Genomic DNA, 20,999 nt, shown 5'->3' on the forward strand with positions numbered 1-20,999 from the left:
ACTCCCATTATGGAATACCCTATGAAGATTTAAATGCAATCTTTTTATAATCTTTCTGTTCATCCATGCATCTAACTAATTGACGCGTTCTGTTTATTGTATTGCATGTCCATTTCTGTTGAAGTTTTGTTTGGGTCATATCTTTGTACAGTGTCTTAGTAATTGCAAAGATAAAGTCTACTTAAGGATATTCAAACACAAATAAAAATAGAACAGATCTAAAACAATTTACATTTCATTTACATAAAACAAAACACTGTAGGTCATAAAAAAGGGGGAATATTAGAATCTTTATCAATTTAAAAATTACTTTGAGAAGATCCTGTGAGAGAGTATGTCAATCCTCCACAACCTAGTTTAGGCTTCAAGAGCCAAATATGCATATACTGCAGCACAAGTATTTACTTCCATTTTTTAAAAAACCAAAGCATAATTCTAGAATGCTAATTTCAATGGGGAAATTATGTTGATACTCAGATTCAACATTACTCTAAGCTTTACAGCAATTTCTGCTGTAATTTGTAAACCCCCACCATCATTATTTTGGTGACACTTGATGTACTGAATTTAATACATTTTTACTCCCATGAGAGAGAAAAATGTGAAATAATTTACAAGGGAAAAAAGAAGAAAGCATGCTGTAATATTTGTTCCTGAATTATATTGTACCTAACTCATCTGAATAATGGAATTCTGGTTTTTTTGGAATGCTTCTTTTTCCCCTGCATCCACTAAGTTATACATCCCTGCTGGTACCTGTTGGCAAGCTAATTTCATACCACAGGACATTATTTGTGCTTCTACTGGTGCTATAATCCATTAGGATCAATACATCAAATACAAGTTTACCTGTATTTTTAAAATAGCCCTGCCATTATCGTCCTCACATGTTGATGAAAAAGTCCTCCTGCCTTGAGATACTATGATTTTGAAAGAGTCCATTGCATGAAGCAGATGCAAACAATTAAATATTAGTAAGGGCATCTGCCTTTGTTGGCTTCACATTCTATAAGAACATTTAGCTTTATCCATGGCTATTAATCATGACAACTAGAAATAGAGTGTCCTTAATCAGTTGTAGTATATTTTCATTTGCCCAGAGAAGCCTCAAGAAAAAATTGTATCCCCAACAGGTTTTACCTGTGCACTTCCAAACAGTGAAATCTGGCAGGTCACTGTGAGAGTTAGACTCTATCATCAGCTCATTAGGCCTGTGGCAGGGCTGATTTTAGCCACAGCTTTGCTTCAGCCTCAAAAAAAATCACCTAATCTTTAACTCCTTGCTCCTTTTATCTGATGTGCTGGCTTATGTTGTGATTTGACATTACCTTATTGATGCTATTGTGAATCTGCAAACCATTTGGCTGACTAATACAGGAATGCACAATAACACAAATTAAAAAGCTAAATCAATAAAAATGCCTAAAATATATATATAAAAAAGGGATTTGCTTATCTATTAGGTGAGCCTTCTGCCATGTATTTAAGTGGAGCCAATGCAATGTAGTGGATAAAAAAGGTGAGTAAATGGATGACTAACACCAAAAGCCAGGTTGAAGTCTGCCCTAAGCCAAGCACCCCTGGTGACTTTGGACCAGCTCTCAGCCCAATCTACCTCAAAGGGTTATTGTAAGGTAAAATGGGAAGAAGGAGTTCTATGCTTACCACCATGAGCTCCTAAAGGAAAGGTAGGAAATAAATCTAACAAATAAAAGCCTCTAATGATTTCTTTACCAAAAGAGATTCATTGCTGTAGCAGATGAGAAAAAGACTGTAATTACTGCATCTCCTTTTATTGCTTGTAAGCTTTTAAGAGGTACTGACAAGATCTGTGGATTAAGCCACTTAAGAATCAGTGCTTCTGGCTTTGGAATATTGATGTTCCTAAACTGCAAGTCTGACTGACTGATCTTTAGTAATTCCTTCCTCTACTCTCAGACAAACAAAGATCCTGTCTGGAACCAGTGGCTGTTAAAATTTCTGCAAAATTCAAAGGAATAGCTGCTAGTGTCCAATGAAGTCTCTATCTGCTTGTGTTGTGAGAAGAATCAAATTGGCCTTGGCCCATTTTTCATCCTTTATTTAAAAGAAAGAAAAGCCCTATTTACTATTGTTAAACATTAAAGTGTGTTAAAATGTTATTTATATTGAAGAGGAAAACAGATCCCCTGCTCAGAAATCTTACACTTTAATTAAGATAGCAAAGGCAAAGTAGCTAAGAAGGAAAAGCTCTTTTAAAAAGAAAAACAGGAAAGATAAAGCTTGGATTTGGTACAGATAAGAATGTTAGCTTAAGCATACAGGAAATGCTTTGCAGGAGAACTAGAGCGCGCTGCAGTAAAGGAGAGATGAAATGAGAATATTGGTTTAGAAGCGAAGAGTTTTAAAATGTAAGGATTAGAGTTGAAGAAAGCAGCTATGGGAGAACACTGATTTTAGTAAAACCCATCTGAATCCACCATGTTATGGAGCAGATCAGTTAAGAGAGGACACAGTATGACTGGGGAGTCTCTAGTTCAAATCTCAACTCAGCTAGTAACTCACTGGGTGGCCTTAGGCAAGTCATTATTTCTCAGCCATTTGCAATATGGGGATGAGAACATTAGCCATCAACTCAGCACTCCCAAGATAATATTTGTGAGGGGAAAATGGCTTTGAAAATAGACAGCAGCAGCTGGATGAGAACTATACAAACTCCCTGATATTTTCCTAAGCACTCTTCAATGTTTTGATCTAAAGGGTTTGCTACACTGTTATCTGCTTACAATTATGATCCTTTTCTTTTCATCCTCTTTATCTGCTTCACTGGAATTAGAAATGGATGGATGTCATTATCATGTCCTACACTGTATTTGAGTCTTTAAAAGATCTTAAATTCCATCCTATTACACAGCAATTCCCAACCTTTTCTATACCCCGTACCTTAGAATGCTTCTGATATATTCTCTCACCCCTTACAAAAGTAATACCTGGTTATGCATGTACACTATAATTCTGAAACTTCTAAATCCAAGTTTTCGCACCTCCTGGAATATCGTCTCGTACCCTCAGTTGGGAACTCCTACCCTAACAAATGAGTTCTTTTCTACTTGCACAGGCTGAATTCAGTGGATACATACAGCCCTAAAGAGCATGTCAAGGAGGAGAAAAAAGAGAAATCCAGTCCAATTTAGCTTTGCATGTATGGATGAATACAGTATGTAGAGATTCAAAGGCAGACTTTTTAAAAAAATAAATCTGAGTGTACAAAGCTCTCTGCTTCTTCTATCAGTTTTACTTTCTCCCATAATCCATGTTTAAAAGGGAAATCTGAAGTATACTTTCTCATACCTTTAAAGAAATTATAAATTTATTACGTTCTGATTAAAATTCTCATTCACCTCTTACCTCCCCCTATCTGTAATAGCTCCCTTTCATGTGAAAAAAAAATGTCTGAATATGCTTGCCTATTTTTTTAAGGAAAGATGGGTTATGGGCCCCTCTTGCTCTTCTTATTCCCAAACTTTAGAGCAGAGTGGGCAATCTGCAGCCTATAATTCCTCCAGACCTAGTTTTGTGAGCCTTGGAACACTCCTTCAGCACCATTTTTGGACTTTTTTAAACAAATGAAATAAAGGCTAAGATAGGTGCTAGATCAGGGGTAGTCAACCTTGGCTCTTTTATGACTCGTGGACTTCAACTCCCAGAATTCCTGAGCCGGCTAAGCTGGCTCAGGAATTCTGGGAATTGAAGTCCACGAGTCATAAAAGAGCTAAGGTTGACTACCCCTGTGCTAGATTGTCTTTTATGTCATGAAACACTAAGCATACCTATCCACCAAAAAGAGGCAAATTCTATCTTGTCAAGTAGATCCAGTACATTAAAATGCATTATATTTATAAATTTATGCCGCAGGAATTTTTACATATCCCATACAGCAATATGGCAGATTACAGTTGCCTATCATATTAAAAGTACATAGAGTGCTGGCAGAAATATTATATTACTACCATAGTGCTGACACTCATTCTATTGTCATGATTTGGGGGGGGAACTATTCCGTTTTCTCTGATGATCTTCTATTAATATATGCCTAAACTGAAGATGGCCAAGACAAAAGATAAACTGTACTTAGGGCAAGCAAAAAGATTCAAATAGGATTGAGGCACAAACAGATATTGTTCTGGTTGACAGGATTTAACTTGTACTTGAAAATAAATGAATGAAAATAAATGAACTTAAATAGTTTATGAGCTCTAGGTTTCCCAACTTATTAAGACCTATGCCTCAAAGAACAGCCATATTTAAATAGCTTTCTAAAATGCCTCCTATACTATATCCAGCAGACATAAGGAGTAGGCAGAAGGAATGTTTGCTACCAAGTCCCATGTTTGAACTTCCCAGAAACACCTGGTTAAGTATAGGATCTTGCATTTTTGGAAATATTGGAATAAATATAGGATGCATTTATTGCTACAGATAGAATAAGGTGAAAGACAATGACCTATCTAAGGTTATTTTGTAATTCATGATAATAGATCTACAGTACCAACTATCCTCATAGTGCCCTGAAGTAACAGCTCATTTTTTTTCAATCTCACTTCTAATTTCAAAAGTCTTTGAAGGGATACGTTTAAAAAGCAATAATCAATCCTAAAATTAACAATTACCCAAATTTAGTTTCTTTCTCTCTCATGCATAAAATATTCATTTATCAAAGCTGTTATTTAAAATAATAGGATTAGAGAAAAGGCACAATATAACAATATACCAACTATAAAAGCATATCTTAGCTTTACTGTCCTACAAACATAGCAGCGCCTTTATTCTCTTTTTAAAAGTGAAAGTTGGTTACATATTATGAAACAAATCTTGCAATTTTTAAAAGATTTAATTATTCAAGACTACTGAATTTCAATCTCGTTACATTTGATTTTTAGAATTGGTGACAAATGAAGACTTTTTTAATTCTATAAAAAGCATAGGACAATTATACAGTTTGAGAGAGACATAACTTTTGTGGCTACTAGACTTAAGTCTAATACCCAAAATGACTCATCAGATTACTCTTTTGAACTCTGACTGGCATTGGTCATTGCAATTAATGGGGATAAATGTGAATTATCCTTCATAAATCTCTATTTCCTGAAACATCTTAAAATTTTAAATCTAAATTAGATCTACTTAGAAAATAAGCAAGGTCTCTACTGTTAATCCCATTGATAGAGGCAGTCTATTAGGGCTAACAGATTGAGTAGTCAAAAATTTGAATATCCACTAGATAGTAACAAAGTTTTTCTATATTTCTTTGTTGTCATCAAGTGGATTTTTGGATTTTTGCAGCCTAGATCCCACAGACCTAATTCTACACTCCCAGAATTTAAACTCAATGTGTTGGGAAGAAATAGCTACTGCTGAAAATGGCAAAATTAGAATGCAAGTCTCAGGCATATTCTAATAATCTTCATCGTTTTGATCAGAAAAAAAATCAGTACTAGATCTCTGCTTTCAAAAATTAAAATAAAGAGCCCCAAATTTAAATGTTTCATTTTTATTTGGGTAAATTCATTAAAAAAAAAGTTTAAAATGTGTTTTAATTTTCTTACCCTGATTGAAAACACACTAATGCATCAAAGGCCAGAATATTTTAAGGGATTAAAATTACAATGTTTAATAGATTAATTGATTAGGTTTGATTGATTAAACATAACAAATACTTTTGAATATTGTAGACATCAAACATCATTTTAGAATAGACACTCCTATTTTCTTCGCATGACAGGTGATACAACTCTTCAAAAGCAGTATAAAAAGAAAAAAAAGATAGTCTTTTTTTTCAACACTACATGAAAATTTAATTTGTTAAAACTCATTTGATTAATTTACCATGATATTTTAAAACAAGATTATAGTTCTGCAACATGCAAATAAGAAAAAGACCATTAAGTGTAAAATAATTGTATTAGATCCATGCATATAGCATTACCTATAAAAGTAGAAGGGAGAGTCAAAGAAATGCAGAGTAGCTAGGGACAATAGGGGTCACAATTTTATTGTAAATAAATCAACTACCAGAATAGATTTTGGATTAAGATGTTCACTACCTCAAGGGTAGTAATATAAGAATGGTGGCACCCAGCCCTTGTAATGGCTAGCAAATGATATCAAAGAGCACTCTGGAGAAAAATTATTGTACCTGAGGAGGAACATGTTCCACAAAACCTTTTGTAGTACTAACAGGGTTTGAAAAGATTTTTTTTAAAAAAAACAGACAATGGACCAACACACATATCTAAAATTGTAAATGAAGCAGAAGCAGAATGCAGGTTTACAAATCAGCAGTTGCATGTATGGCATTTTTCATGCTAACAACTCAGCAATGCTCAACAAAATAAGACCCTTTCTGTACACATATGTGCATGCACTGCATGTTCTATATAAAGCATAATATAATTTTATATAATATATTAATAGGTACTGGAAATTATGCCTGAAGTGAAAAGTGAGAACTTGATTGAGCTCTATATCAGGGGAAGGAAGGAAGGAAGGAAGGAAGGAAGGAAGGAAGGAAAGAAAGAAAGAAAGAAAGAAAGAAAGAAAGAAAGAAAGAAAGAAAGAAAGAAAGAAAGAAAGAAAGAAAGAAGGAAGGAAGAAAAGAAGGAAAGAAGGGTCACTTTAATAGAAAAGACAGGTTTGCTATTCCAGAAAAAAGCTATGGCCTCATTTTGCATGAGTTTTGTTTTGCTTTGTTTAAAAAAACTGCAGGTAGTTCTTGATTAGCAATCACAATTGAGAGAAGCAACTTGGTTATTGAGTGATAATATTCCTATTTCAAAATTTATATTATACAGATTGCTAATTTTAATCTCTCCTTATATCATATGTGTAACCTGAGCAATTCCTTTATCATCGTTTAATTTAATATGATATTTTATCCATTTTTTCTAATCTGTATGTACTTTTCCTAACTCTCCTGACATAGTCAATTTACTTTTGGATATTTTGGAAATTTGAATAACATTTCTATTTTGCTGGTCACTGATCTCAATAAAGTTATCTGATCTATGGTCACTATGTGAAACCACAATCTGGTTGCTAAAAAAAGATTACCTGTTATAGGCTCTGCGTTCTGAAGAAGTTTGAAAACTCCTGATTTAAATCATTTATAAGTAGAAGGCAATATGTGTTGCATTAGAGAAGTTCCAAGGGGGAACATGCCATTTTAAGTACATGGATGGCTCCATTCTCTTGAGTCGACTTCCAATTATTAGCCAGTAGTCTCACATTCATTTCAAACTGCACTAGAAAACAAGACTGAGAAAAACACTTTTGATCTTTGATGACACACTCATAGTACTTTGAAGGACACCCCTGAAGTGTAGACCTCTTGCTCCATGGCATTGCAGCCTCTTTTATAGAGGCAAAAAAAATTTACCCTCTAGCAGATGCTGTTCATTGAATAGGGGCTTGTCAGGATTGGTCAAAAGAAGTTTCTAAAGCCTACCAGTTCCTCAAAAAAGAGATCTTAAATTTTGTCATCACTGAAATAATGATTCCAATGGGCAGGTAAAGCCTTACATTCCAACTCAAAAAATAGCAAGACATCATCCCATCTCTTATATGACCTACTGTGAATCAGCAGTATGTTATCTGTTGCCATTCTCTTCCCCCATCCATCCCCTGTACCTAGGAATGTCCTGCTCACCTTTAAAACATTATGCTAAGATCATCTCTGAACAGTAACAGTATGAGTGATCACATGAAGCACAAGACAGCTACATTACTTATACTCACGCATATCATTAAGGCCTAATGTTCTTCGAATCTTGCTCCTGCAGCTCCAACACTCAGGAGGAAAGCAGCCTGTGTGCTATCTATTGTAACTCCTAATCAAACACTATTCATTTTCAAAGCACTTAGCAGAAGTGTTCATATCAGGTCCCATATTACAACCATGAGAACAAGATACTCAGAAGTTTTCTGGGGGGAGAGTCTGAGGAAGCTACAAGAGGCAGCACGTAGAGACTATGTTCCACTCTGTAGCCATGAGCATTTTCAAATGTGTGCTAAGCATGATTATAAAACGAAAGTCTTTCTTTATTAAGTGAGTAGGGGGGAAAATATTGGGGAGCTCAGGCCGAGGTACAAAAGGTTAACTTGGTGTTGCCTCCATTTTTTCTCACAATCCTTTTAAGGGAGAATTGTGAGCTCAGGACATCTGGAGTTCAGGAAAACAGGGAGGAACTGGGAAGATGAATAAAGGCTCATCATACTGCACAAAAGAACAGAGCAAAAAGAAGCCTGGGTTTGGGCATTCTTGTCTGGCAAGGCAGGCAGGCAGTAAGGCTAATGAAGCATTTGCAATATGGGATGTATGCCAGCGTAACAAAGAAGATGTGCATCAGCTCTGCAGATGTGCCAAAGCCCCCAGAGCAAAATAATGACATAATCACCATCAGTGTCACAGGCCAGACTGTACACAAGGTGACATGGGAGGGAATAAATAAGAGTCTTTAGAGGCATATAGCACACAGAGAGGAAGAAATAGCCACAGCCATCAGTGCTGCCAACACAGAGATACCATCTTATAAAAGTTGAAATTGTAATATGAAATGCTAGCAAAAGACAATTTCAACCAAGCTAACCCTCGAAAGTGTGGCTTGTCCTTAGACTCTTCCTGATTTCTTAATTCTCCTTGCCCCTCATTGCACACAAAATGAAATGTCAGCAGAGTTCCACAATATTTGCCAAGTTCGTCTTTGTAAGAATGATGGCAAGGAGAGAAGAGAAGGAATGGAATGAAGTATTGAAAATAACTTTTGTGTCTAATATATATCAAAGGCTTATATACTACTCCAAGTAAAATAATCCCCCCAAATCAATTTTGAAAATTAATCATTATTTTTTTAAAAATATGATTTTTCAAACTACATCTTAATTATGGTTACAAGGCAGTGCATTCTGGGCAATTCTGACTTCAATAAATTTAATAAGATCATTGGACTTTCAAAGTCAGCAATTATCAAAGGAAGTTTATTTTCAGTAAAATATAATAGAAATTCAGTAGAAAATATTGAAGCATGTTCAACTGAAAGAAATGGCACTTAAAAAGAGTTGCAGGAAATGCTTTATATTATATTTAACCAGTGACTACAAGAGTTAACAGGATACCAATTTAAATGTGTAAGAAACTTTAAGAAGGAAAACATACTATATAAATTAGGGATTATGTTCATAGCAGAGAACCTTATTTCTATAGAGCAGTGTTTCTCAACCTTGGCAGTTTAAAGAGGGGTTGACATCCAGTTCCCAGAATTTCCCAGCCAGCACCTTCAAGATGGGGTAGCCAATCAGAGTGAGCAAAGCTGGAACTAATATTAAGCAGGTTCCAAGAGTAGATGGAACCATCTCTTTACTCCTTCTATTGTTGTCATCCCATTCTATTTTTCCCCATGCTTTCCAGCAGGATAATATGGAAGGATTCTATTCTTGGCTCAGGATCCGAGCTAATTGCATGCCAAGTATTCTCAGCCCATTTTCCATTTTAGAGCCTCCCAAATCTATTTTTTTCACCCTTCCCTTTTCCTTTCCCCTTGGAGAACTGCAGGATGCCCACTTGTATTAGACAAGTTATCTTGGAAGTATAAACTCCACTAAATTCATGGTTCTTGATCCCGCTTTCATTAACTTATTGAAGAGGCATAGGAAAATTGTTATTTCAAGCTAAGACTTACATAAGTAATATCTTTGTTATTTCTACAAGTTTTGCCTAAATGTTATAATTACATTGTTGAATAATAGCTTGTGGCTTTTATAGCAAAACAAATGAAATCCTAATGCTTTATTGCCATGCTCTGCAAAATTTTGAAGTCCTTTTGGAAAGCGAAAGGCTGATGTTTGGTTTCCCCAGCCTTATCTCCCCCACAGATTGATTGGGCATTATTTGTCTATACAACTCTGAATTCAAAAATATCTGCTCATGTATGTAACTACTGTGACACAGCATTTAAGTTGCAAGGGAGATTCCAAGCAAAGCTCTTTGCTTTACTAGTGGCTTTTTTGATGTCTGACTCATGAAACTTTAAATTTAAATTTTAAACTTTTATGATCCATTTTGCTTCACTCTGCTAGCAGCACTTGCTTTGCATACAGTAAAAAAAAAACACCTAGAAGAAACCTGTTGCAGAATGCTTTATATAATTACAATTCATAGTGAGCTCCGAGGTACAGACTGTGTGCACTTATACATGTGTAATCAGGAATAAATCCTACTGAATTCAACTGGGATGGGAGCAATTTTGCAGGTAAGTGAGCATATGATTGTGGCCTTAGCATTAAGCCAGCTAGTACACAACCATTTCCCTATTGTAATTATGAGAATTTAACGAAATGTCTAAAGCTCCACATGGAAATATATATTTTTTGAATGGACAGCTGATCTGATATATTATTTAATGATATACCTGTTCCCAATCTGTTTTCTTGATGTAATCTTCATTGTTATATGAACAGTACTACTGCACTTCAGCCCCTATTAATATTGTTTGATATACTTTTACATCTTCTCTTCTGACCAAATCTTAGCTTACTAAATCAACCAGGGAATACAACTAAATATGTATATCATTCTGTTATGTTGTTGTTCATTGAAATAATTAAGCCACAGAGGATTCCAAATTAATCACAGAAGGTAAAACAGTATTAATAATCTGGTTAGCAAACTCTGGCTTCTTTGCTGTTTGATAGATATTATTAGGCTATTATAATTTTAATTAGGAACACTTTTCTCATGAAACCTGATAAATAGCAAAGTATTTATCGTTGATAGTTTAATCAACTATGATAAATGCAGGAAAGACAGCTATGTTCCTTCACTGTAAGATACCTCATTTCCTCCATTCTTTGAATTAAATTATGCCCATATAATTTAGTGATTTATTGCATTTTGGTAGTATTTCCCCGTATTTCACTAGTCATTTACAAGAAACCATGTACTGAAGAAAATACTTTTATTTTAATGCACATTGGTCTATTTCCATGTAAGTTATAGAGGCAAATGACGTAGCTCAGCTGCAACCAAACATCTTGGTTGTTTGGGCTGTTGCTGATTCACTACAAACAATATTTGGATCAAGAGTGTCCATGGGGGGTGGGGGGGCAGTCAAAACTGGCAAGATAGCAATTGCTGCAGTGTGATCCAAGCCCATTCATTGTCTATGTGTGTTAATATCACTCGAACACAGGGCAGGACTTCGATTGCGCTGCAGTAACCGCCATCTTGCCTGGACTGAACCATTAGTGGGCTCTTCTGATTTGGATTGTGAGATCTCTGAAGATCTCTGAATTTTGTGGAACATTGAATTTTGCCAAAAAAAGGAAAAGAAAACACGTGTCTACAATGTGTACAATCCTTTACATACTGGACATACTTCAGGCAGAGAAAATATTTACTAATGGCAGTTTTTATATATAAACTGAAGATTCCACAGTGGACAGTACTGCCACTCTGCCTATCTATCTATCTATCTATCTATCTATCTATCTATCTATCTATCTATCTATCTATCTATCTATCTATCTATCTATCTATCTATCTATCTATCTATCTATCTATCTATCTATCTATCTATCTATCTATCTATCTATCTATCTATCTATCTATCTATCTATCTATCTATCTATCTATCTATCTATCTCAGGTCAACGCTTCCATTAACAAGCCATTATTTCTTTCTCTGCCACCTTCCACCACAAGTCAATCTTGAAAGGATGCTAAAAATAAGAGTGAAATAGTGCTTACACAGCAGTAAATCCCCCTGTATTGGCTTACTCCTGAGAAAGTGCAGATGGGACGGGAGAGGCACCACAATGTTTTACCTCAGCGCCCAAGTGGGAAAACATGAGAAAAAGTTCTAACGATCAGAGTTGCTGAAGAGCACATAAAATGGCTCTGCTGGAGTGCCTATGAAATGCAAGGCAGTTCTGAAAAGGGTTCTCAGAACTTTGTGAAGCCATTTAATCCACAGACTGCGGCCAGACAATGATAAGTTTCCTGCCGAATGCAACACCTGCCACCTGCAGTTATGAAAAGGCACCCTTGCTCTCGGCTCCTATTGATAACCCTTTTGGTGTGAAGAAAAAGAGCTGAAGGAAGGAGAACTGAAGGTCAGACAATAGCCCTCGTCTCTGAACTCTCCTCAGCTTGGAGGAACATTAATTGTGAAAGCCTTAGGGGGAGGTCTATGCAAGACAAAACTCAGAGCAGCCCAGATCTCCAGATCTGGCTTGCCCTGTTTGTTCAACGGCACCCAAAACAACCCAGAGAACCTGTGGGTGAGCAGGACTTGGGGCACAAAAGTGAGGAGAGAAAGAATAAGGGGCTTTAATGCCTGCCAGGCCATATATCCTTTTATGATCAGTGCAAAACTCTCCAAATGCAGAGCACGCCTATTCTGCCTTCCCCACCCCCTCTTCCAAAAAAGCCACAGGGTAGGTTACAGCTGGAAACAGCCTCAGAGTGGCGTTTTAAAAAGGATGGTCTTTTTCTTTGCTTCCCCCTCCCCTTCCCCTCTCTCCACCAAATCACTTCACAGAGGCAGAAAAACAGACAAACACAAAGGAGTTTGAGACTTTTTCTCCTACATTAAATAGAGTAACTGATAAGGTCAGACATATGATACCTAAAGACATGAATCTGTGAACTCTTGAAGTCAAAGGACTTCTCTGTGCAAAGGAACAATCTTTCAAAGGAAACAGATCACAGAACTCCACTGAATCCCCTTTAAACTTTATGAAGCAGGAGGAGAAAAAGCTCTAAGTAGGGAAGCCTGACAGAAGAGCCTTGAACTCTTTTCTGAAGGAAAGATGAGACCCTCACTAGGCTGCCACAAACATCTTTTTTTTTCTTCCGAAAGGCTCTTCTGAACTTTGATATGTGCCAAGACACCACCATTGAAAGCTGTATAATTATGTGCTATAACCACTGTAGAAAATGCTTTGTTCACCTCAACAAAGAACAATAAGCCAAGTAAAGTGACATTACACTGTATCTTTTTCTTTAAGAATGTTGAGAGAGGTCACGGAGCATTATAAGTAATAGAGCTGTTGAGTAAGGAGGTTTAAAACTTGATCTTGCTGTGCTTAAATGTAACTCAATGACCAAAGGGGGTGGGGGGAGAGAATTGTAGGGAGTTATAAAATCTAACCACATCAAATCGAACAGACCAATGATTTGGGGTCTCTTTCTATGTAGTAACGATCACCTTGATTTCAAGGGGAGCAAACATCAAAATAAGACAGCATTTTGACTCAAAACTTTATCAGATTTGGTAGTCGACAAATAAGTCTGCATATATGTAGATATATGTATGTAACTGTTGTGTGTGTTTTTCTTTCGTATGCTGAGCCTGGTTCAGTTTAGGAGGACTCTGATTAAATTTATGCTTTATACCACCACTTCATATCCTTGCATAATTTTTACATCTTAGAGTTTGGGGATGGAAATTAATTGGCTGACAGAAGAGTATTTCATACTAAAAAAATAATATTGCCTAAAATTCCATGATACAGTTACAATCTGTATCAACATGCATGTGTTTTAATGGAAAAGAAAGGGAACAAACAGTTGAAAAAAATTTAGTCCATATATTTTCTATACCTCAATGTTATCCATTATTAATCTATCAAGAAAAATATATTTACAGACTTCAATATATGAGATTTATGATTTTCTGGTGCAGGTAATAGGATTTTTATGAAAAATAATAATAACAATAATACTTAGGAAATAAATGACTCCTGTTAAATATTTCCTATTTCTACTTTTAAAATAGTAACAGCTATTGCAGATGGTTAGACTATGTTCAGAGTACTTAAAGGTCTCCAAAACAGTTCGTAGCTAAAATTCAGAACCTAACCTTTTATTGGAAAACATAATTTTTTTGGTCTAAAGATGTTTAGAATATGTTTAAATATATGTAGGTATTTTTGTTGCATTTCAAATCTTCTTATGCACCAGCAGAATTATCACTTTTAAGACATGTACAATGGTGGAAAAAGTAGGGGAGTTCTAATGGAATTTTAACGTTTGTTTTAGCTACATATTCAACCTGGGTTTATTTCTTTTCAATTTTAAAAATTAATTCACAATTTTTACATTTTGTCTTCATTTTTTAAACGACATTCTAAGCCTCTCCTTAATAATAATATAAATAAAAAAATCAAATCCTGCAACACAATGTTTTTTATATAGTATATACATATATTACTATACATTACTAGGTTACTATATTGCTGTAATAAAATCTGCATATTTTAAAAGTGTTAAAGTAATGGCAATGTTGTTTGTGTGCTTAATAAGTGAGAGAGAAAAGAAACGGGCAGGGGCAGACAAAAGTTAAATTTGATTTAATTTAAATAAAATATATTAGTACTATTAGCCATCTCATTTTTGGCAGGGGCACTGGAGGCTGCATGTAAAGCTTTCAGAAGCTGCCAGTATCTCTGGAGCCATAGACTGAGTGGGTACTTCTGTATATGAAGTTAGATTCTGTCTGTAGCACCTCCAATTGTTAAATAGATTAGAAGGCAGGAGTGGGAAAAACCTCTCAACAGACTGTGAAAAGCACCAACAAGTCACTGGATCAACAAGAACTGTCTTTGTAAAGGAAGCTTCATTACCTTCACAACTGTGAAAAGTATGACACTTCAGTATACATTTTTTTTAAAAAATTATTTATACTGTGTAAGCTGCCTAGGGTCACACTTGTGATTGAATAATAAATCTCTATTTTTGTGTAGTTCGAATATGCTATATGTTTTTATATTTGTATTCTGTTTATGATACAACATATATGAATTGGTCTGAAGATCACTAGAAGCTTTATTATTTTTGATAAACAATTCCTTATGATGGACAAAAATGTAGTTCTTCTTCTCAAACACAGAAACTCAATTCCTGAATCAGAGTCAGAAAGGAGGAAATGTTTCCTTAAATGTCATGGAGTTTCTGTTATCTTGCAGTTTTGCAAATGCCTCAGCTGACTATAATGAGCGGTCACAAAGATCACTTATTAAAGCTACTGTGTCCTTATCTTCTCGCAACTATAAGGCTGAGTCTATGCTAATAGAGCCAAAAGGAAAAAAGAAAAAGAAAGAAAGAAATGAGCAGTTGGTTTGTTAATACAGTAACTTATTTAAGTTGTCTGCAGTAAGTAAGCTTTTGTATATCATAGTATCGTCATGCAATTGACACAGATCTGCATCACTCCTCTCATGTGAATTATGTAATTCATGTAAGTCATGACACATATTGTGGCTCCTTACAAATGGCCAAGGCCTGACTTTATGAAAGCTTTTTGTGATTCTGAGATACACCTACATACTTTATCCTTATTTTTTTAATATTGCATTAAAATATCTATTATAAACATTAACTTGGTAATAGAAGAAGAAATTAAAAACATTTATGCTATTTAAAATAGAATGCATACATCAGGCCTCAATTGTGTTAAAAGATAAAGCAATAAAAGAATAAGGGGGAGAAACTTTGATGATGCTAAATATAGGAAATGCTCCCTTTGCTCAGAGTATTCAGATCCAATTTCTGCTAGTGTGGCAAGAATGCATACTTCCAGATTCAGTGATATGCATTAATGGTCTCTTTAGGACAATTGCAGGTATTCTTTTTTTAAAAAAATAAAAAAAATTGCCATGTAAAAGAATAGTGCATATTTGAAAATACTAATGGCAAATCTTTGCCATATATTTAAGCATCTCAGTTCCAGTAAAAAATACTTGCATTGTGGGTTACTGGAATTATATTTTCATGGGACAGAATTCAAATCTCTCATTCATGAAATTCTTTGGATGATTTTAGGTCTTTGTTTCTATTTCACAGGGTTATAAAAATAAAATGAGGGAGGAGGAAGAAAAATTCATGCTACCTTATGATAATTTAAGGCAGGTAGCATACATGAAAAGAGAACAAATACTATTTAATATAATGAATTCTGCATTAAAGTCTAGGATTTGTTTTATTAAAAACAAACAAACAATGAAATTGGGAAATTTCTTTGCCTGAAACTGAAGGATAGGAAGTATTATATGAGTAGGTCAAAGACAAAAAAAAATGGCATTTCAGTATTTAGTTAAATATAATCTTGTATCATTTTCACACTGAAGAGCTATTTTTAGAATAAATCCTGCCAAGTAATGAATACAGCTTTTATTTTCCACAATCGTTTCATCTCTGAAGGTTGCACATAATGAGTAGTGGGTCATTCCCCACATAGTCATCTGTATGCATATGGACATAAATCATGCACACATGCACTTTGTATACATAAAAAGTGTTCCCCTTCTATCCAGTTACTTTGATATAAGTGAGATTACTGGAAGGAAAGCTAACATCACCGTTCTCCTCTCAGTTCTTCTCTGTATATTTTCTGACTCATGGATATTGTAGGTCCATTCTCATCAGAACTATTATATCTTAACTGAAAAATTCTGAACAAGCACCGAATAACAGCAAGGAAGTAGGTGGTCATCCAGATTTTTTCAAGGTAGCTATTCTAGCATTAATCACAAATTCCTTCAGGAAAAAGTCATCTTCATTAAAGCTTTTGATTATTGCAATGTCCAGCAACAACAATGACTGCTATATACAAAACCCATAGTATTAGATATTTTGTATTTGCACTGAAAAACTCTATGATTGTTTCTCCTTGCAGAAAATTCAAGAGGAATATTGACAGATAAAGATTAAAAAGGTAGGTGGAAAATGGGAGACTTGTGAACACATGAAGAACACTTATTTTTTTCAACTATATTCTATGAACAGCTGGAAGCTGAGTGTACCTGCTAGCTATACTTTTACAATGCAAGTGTAGTTAAACTCACTAGCCAAGTAAAGCTTTGTTTCAACAGATAAAAACTAGTTAGTATCCATTTAGTTATTGAAAAAGAAGCCACAGATTTTTCTTTTTAAAAAGTGTTTGGACACAGCTATAGATAGTTATACCCAAACTCCTGAGGAAATGTATTTGATCTTAAAATGCTATCATTGCTATCCCCTGAGCTGTCCTTTTCCTGTTTGATAGAGTGAGATGGGATGAGATGGGATGGGAAGGGAAGGGAATGGAAGGAAAGGGAGTGGTTTTACTTTTGATTTTGGCCTTTTCTCCTAATGATTTGTAGTCATATAAAATCATAGTAATTGCCCACCAACTTTGGGACTTATCTAGCACAAAGCAAGCAATAAAAAAATTAGAATCTGGATAAAAAACCCTAAGTCTTGGGTAAAAAAAATCCATCTGTAAAACTATGAGACAAAGTGGCCAATCATATCTTCAATGACAAGTTCCATGGTTTAGATCAGGGGTCCCCAATACGAAACCATGCACCCTCCGGTCCACGGAAGAACCTCTCTCCATGGAACCGGTCCCTGGTGCCCAAAAGGTTGGGGACCTCTGGTTTAGATCATGAGGCAAAAAAATATGACTAGAACAACAGTGCTGCCTCAGTTATGGTTTTCAGAACTCCCTTAAGTGGGTAGGACCAAATTATTTGAATGGTTTTAAGTTTTATGGGTTAAAGGACTATTTATACTTTAACTGTTCCCCCCAAATCAGGTCCTAAAGGACCTACTTACTTTGTGTGACCTTTATACTGATATAACTTCAGCATTTTTGGTTTAGGCTGTGCCACGAGGAAGCAACATTTAGCTATTTATGCTAGTATTGGTATCAAAAAAATATCCTGTTGAAAAATTAAGAACATATAGCAGTAGATGGTTTTGCAAGTTGTGAAACAAAAATCATTCATCCAAAGTTTACATTATTATTAAAAATTACAAGTATCCTCTCTTGAAAAACAAAAAACACATTTTGATTTCATTTTTCAAATTTGATCCTCAAGAGAAGCATAGTTGATAATTGTAAGATCATAAAGTAGGATAAATTATATATAAACATGCACTGTGCTACCTTAAATGCTACGTGCACTGAGATCATTTTAAATGAGAAAAATTGCAAATAGAATTTGCACTATAACTTCTTCTAACCCTTTCCTTTTAATTAATAGCTTTATCCTTTTTCTTTTATAAATATAATGATTGATCAAGTGTCATTAAGTTGTTGATCCAGTCACCTTTATTGAATAGCAGCAATATAGAAAGACCCTGGAATCAGGTGATCACTTTAGTGACAATGGCATGGACATCAATTAATATTATGTGAAAGAAAGCACTGCTAAACCTTTCCTATATTTTCATCAAGGAAACCACATCGATATAAAATACAAAATGTATTGACTGCTCTTCAAAACAAAGTTTTGAATTCGCTTACAAAGATATCAATTTCAACAATTTCAATCTCAGTAGCAAAAATAATTACATATAAACACAACAAACATACATATAAAGTTTCACATATGTTGATGATGGCCACCAATTTGAAAAGAATTCAGAGTAAGTTTAATGCCTAACACATATCCTACTTCCATTAGGAACAGAACAGATTCAATATCACCTTCTGACCACTCTATATCAAGCTTAAATTCCAATATAACATTGTACGTGTGTACAATATTGTATAATAAATACAATATTTAATATGTTTGATTAGTTCATGTCCAAATACTGCCAGAAGACTTCATGGCCATACCCTTACAACTCTCTTGCCTTACCTCTGCATGAATCTATCTGGATGTAGCAAAATGGCATTGTCAGCATTGAGGAATTTGCTACTCTGGGTTTAAAGAAAGTCAGGACATTAGCAACAAAACCTGCTGAGCTGTTCCCTCAGTGGCTAACTCATGCTAGCCTATAAGGAACTTTTACATTGAAAGGCCTCAAGCAGCAAAATGCATTTCAGAAATTTCAATGGAATTCTCCAATGATTTTGATGGAACTGAAGCACAACCAACCTTTTCTGCCTTAGGCTTCTTTATTTGTTTTGCAAATGGGATGCATTTTCCCCACTCAAAATATTCATTTCCAAGACAAGCTCATGATGACTGGCATTTTTGATAATAATGTAAGTACACGTATCTGACATTCAAGTAGAAAATGTCGGAAAGGAAGAAGGAGGTGGAGTCACCAAAATTGTACCTATTACAAGAGAGAACTTTTCCCCATTCTGACAAGGCAGACTAATTAGATTTGTCTTTATGGATCCATTTCATCAATACCCGAAATGAGCTATATCCAATGAAGAGACAAGTGAAAATACTGTGAAATGCTGTAGTTGTTTTCCCCCCCCAATTATCCATAAACCCAGGGGAGGGGTGGAATAGAAAGATCAGTGCGTACCTCAAAGTCATTTGCTTTATTGTAGTGCATGTTGAGGGCTCTGTACAGCTCACAGTCTCTGGTTATAGACAGCTCTTCAGTGCTTGTTACACCATCATTGATGGCTTGACGTGCATACTTCTCCATCTGAATGTAGTAGAACTCACGGAAATTGCTAAACCACTTGATGAGCTGAGAAGTAATACATCTGTTGAACTGTTAAAGTGTAAAGAGTACAAAGGATTAGATCATTGACATTTCCTCCTTTTCCTCCCCACAGCATTCTTACATCCCTTCCTCTTCCCTACCCTCACAAAGCTCATCTTCAAAAGCTTTTAAACCTGAGGGATAAGGATATACAAGAGGTTGAGTCAGATGATATAAAAATATTGCACCAAACTTTTAAATAGCAAAATACTCTTTGAGTCTCATTCCTGAAGTTGCTATCCAATGCACTACTGTCCTACGAGACACAGCATCAGGCATGGAAAATATTTCAAGATTTCTAGGCACCACTATCAAGATTCTGGCACTTAACCTAGCAGGTGCCTTGGATTTTCAAGCTTTGTACAATAGCCAAAGCATCACTATCAATAGTAAATTAATACAAGATCCTATTGAGGACATTTATGGAATGATGTACAGGGTAAAGGGGAAAACATGAGTTGCCTATTATGTCATATTTTTATGGATCCCCAATTAATAAGAATTGAACATTGTACAAGATTATAGATTCTGATTTTGAAAGTTAAATGATGTATATGTAAGGCAGAACAGAGAACATATTTTTCTGATTAGAGTAATGTGGGGAACATGTCCTTCTGCATATAAAATTTAAATTTTGTTAACTCAGTAATGCATCACCTTAACTCATAGGGAATAAAACTAACATGAAAAATGTTGGTATCTTTCAGGATGAGTTTTCTTACTATTTCCTATGACCTTTGAACTGAAGATGTCATTTAGGCTATGCTGCAGCTGATACCCTCTTATTGACAGCCTCTTCTATGTGTAAAGGACAGATGCAACTCAACTTGCCAAGTTAAAGCCAATAAATCCATAGCTATATATCAGGCAAGCTGATATACTATCCCCTGCCTTTTGTCATCACAGGCATTCACTTCCCCTGGCCCCCAGAAAGAGATGTGCATTAATCAAAAATCAACAAAGAACACTTATCAAATGCTGGCCATGAGGACATCCAGGCCTCCAACAAGATGACAGCTAAAGTGTGCATTGGGGCTGTAATTACTACACAGAAAGTTGTTTCCATGCTAGCAAAGATAATAAACGAATGAAAATTTATGGCAGAGAATCTAAGCAACAAGGAAACAGAAGCAGGGAGACTGGTGTTTCTCCCAAAAGGCCAACTTGCATCATAATTGCCATGCAGTTGCAAGGGTCCTTACAGATAATTGACCAGAAAATGATTAAGTCATCATCAAATTGCTTCTGCTTGCAAGAGTTCAAACATGTACTTAACCTATCCAAGAATTATATTTTCACTGTGTGTCTGCTCTGTCTCTATTCAGCCCTTGCGGGGAACCTGATTAAAAAGACAACTGAAGGACCCCTGTTATCTGATCTTCTGGTTACCGATTTCAATAGAACTTAAACCCATTACGATTTGCTGAACTTGGAGTTCTTTCCATTTTATCTCAGTAGTAAAATACATTGTCCAAATTTCCAGACACTGAGATAAGGACTACAGGCCCCTGTGACAGCTTACTGT

General features: G+C 35.3%; 1 protein-coding gene across 1 annotated transcript in view; it reads right to left on the reverse strand.

The window, feature by feature from the left end:
• Window positions 1–20,999, reverse strand: part of PROX1 (prospero homeobox 1) — a 55,569-nt gene that overhangs the window by 16,747 nt on the left and 17,823 nt on the right. Inside the window, exon 3 of the mRNA XM_015818024.1 lies at window positions 19,289–19,483. Within this exon, the coding sequence (XP_015673510.1) occupies window positions 19,289–19,483 (195 nt within the window). The remainder of the gene's footprint in view (window positions 1–19,288; window positions 19,484–20,999) is intronic.

Source organism: Protobothrops mucrosquamatus, unplaced genomic scaffold (assembly GCF_001527695.2).
Source record: "Protobothrops mucrosquamatus isolate PMUCROS unplaced genomic scaffold, P.Mucros_1.0 scaffold665, whole genome shotgun sequence".
NCBI classification, from domain to species: Eukaryota; Metazoa; Chordata; class Lepidosauria; order Squamata; family Viperidae; genus Protobothrops; species Protobothrops mucrosquamatus.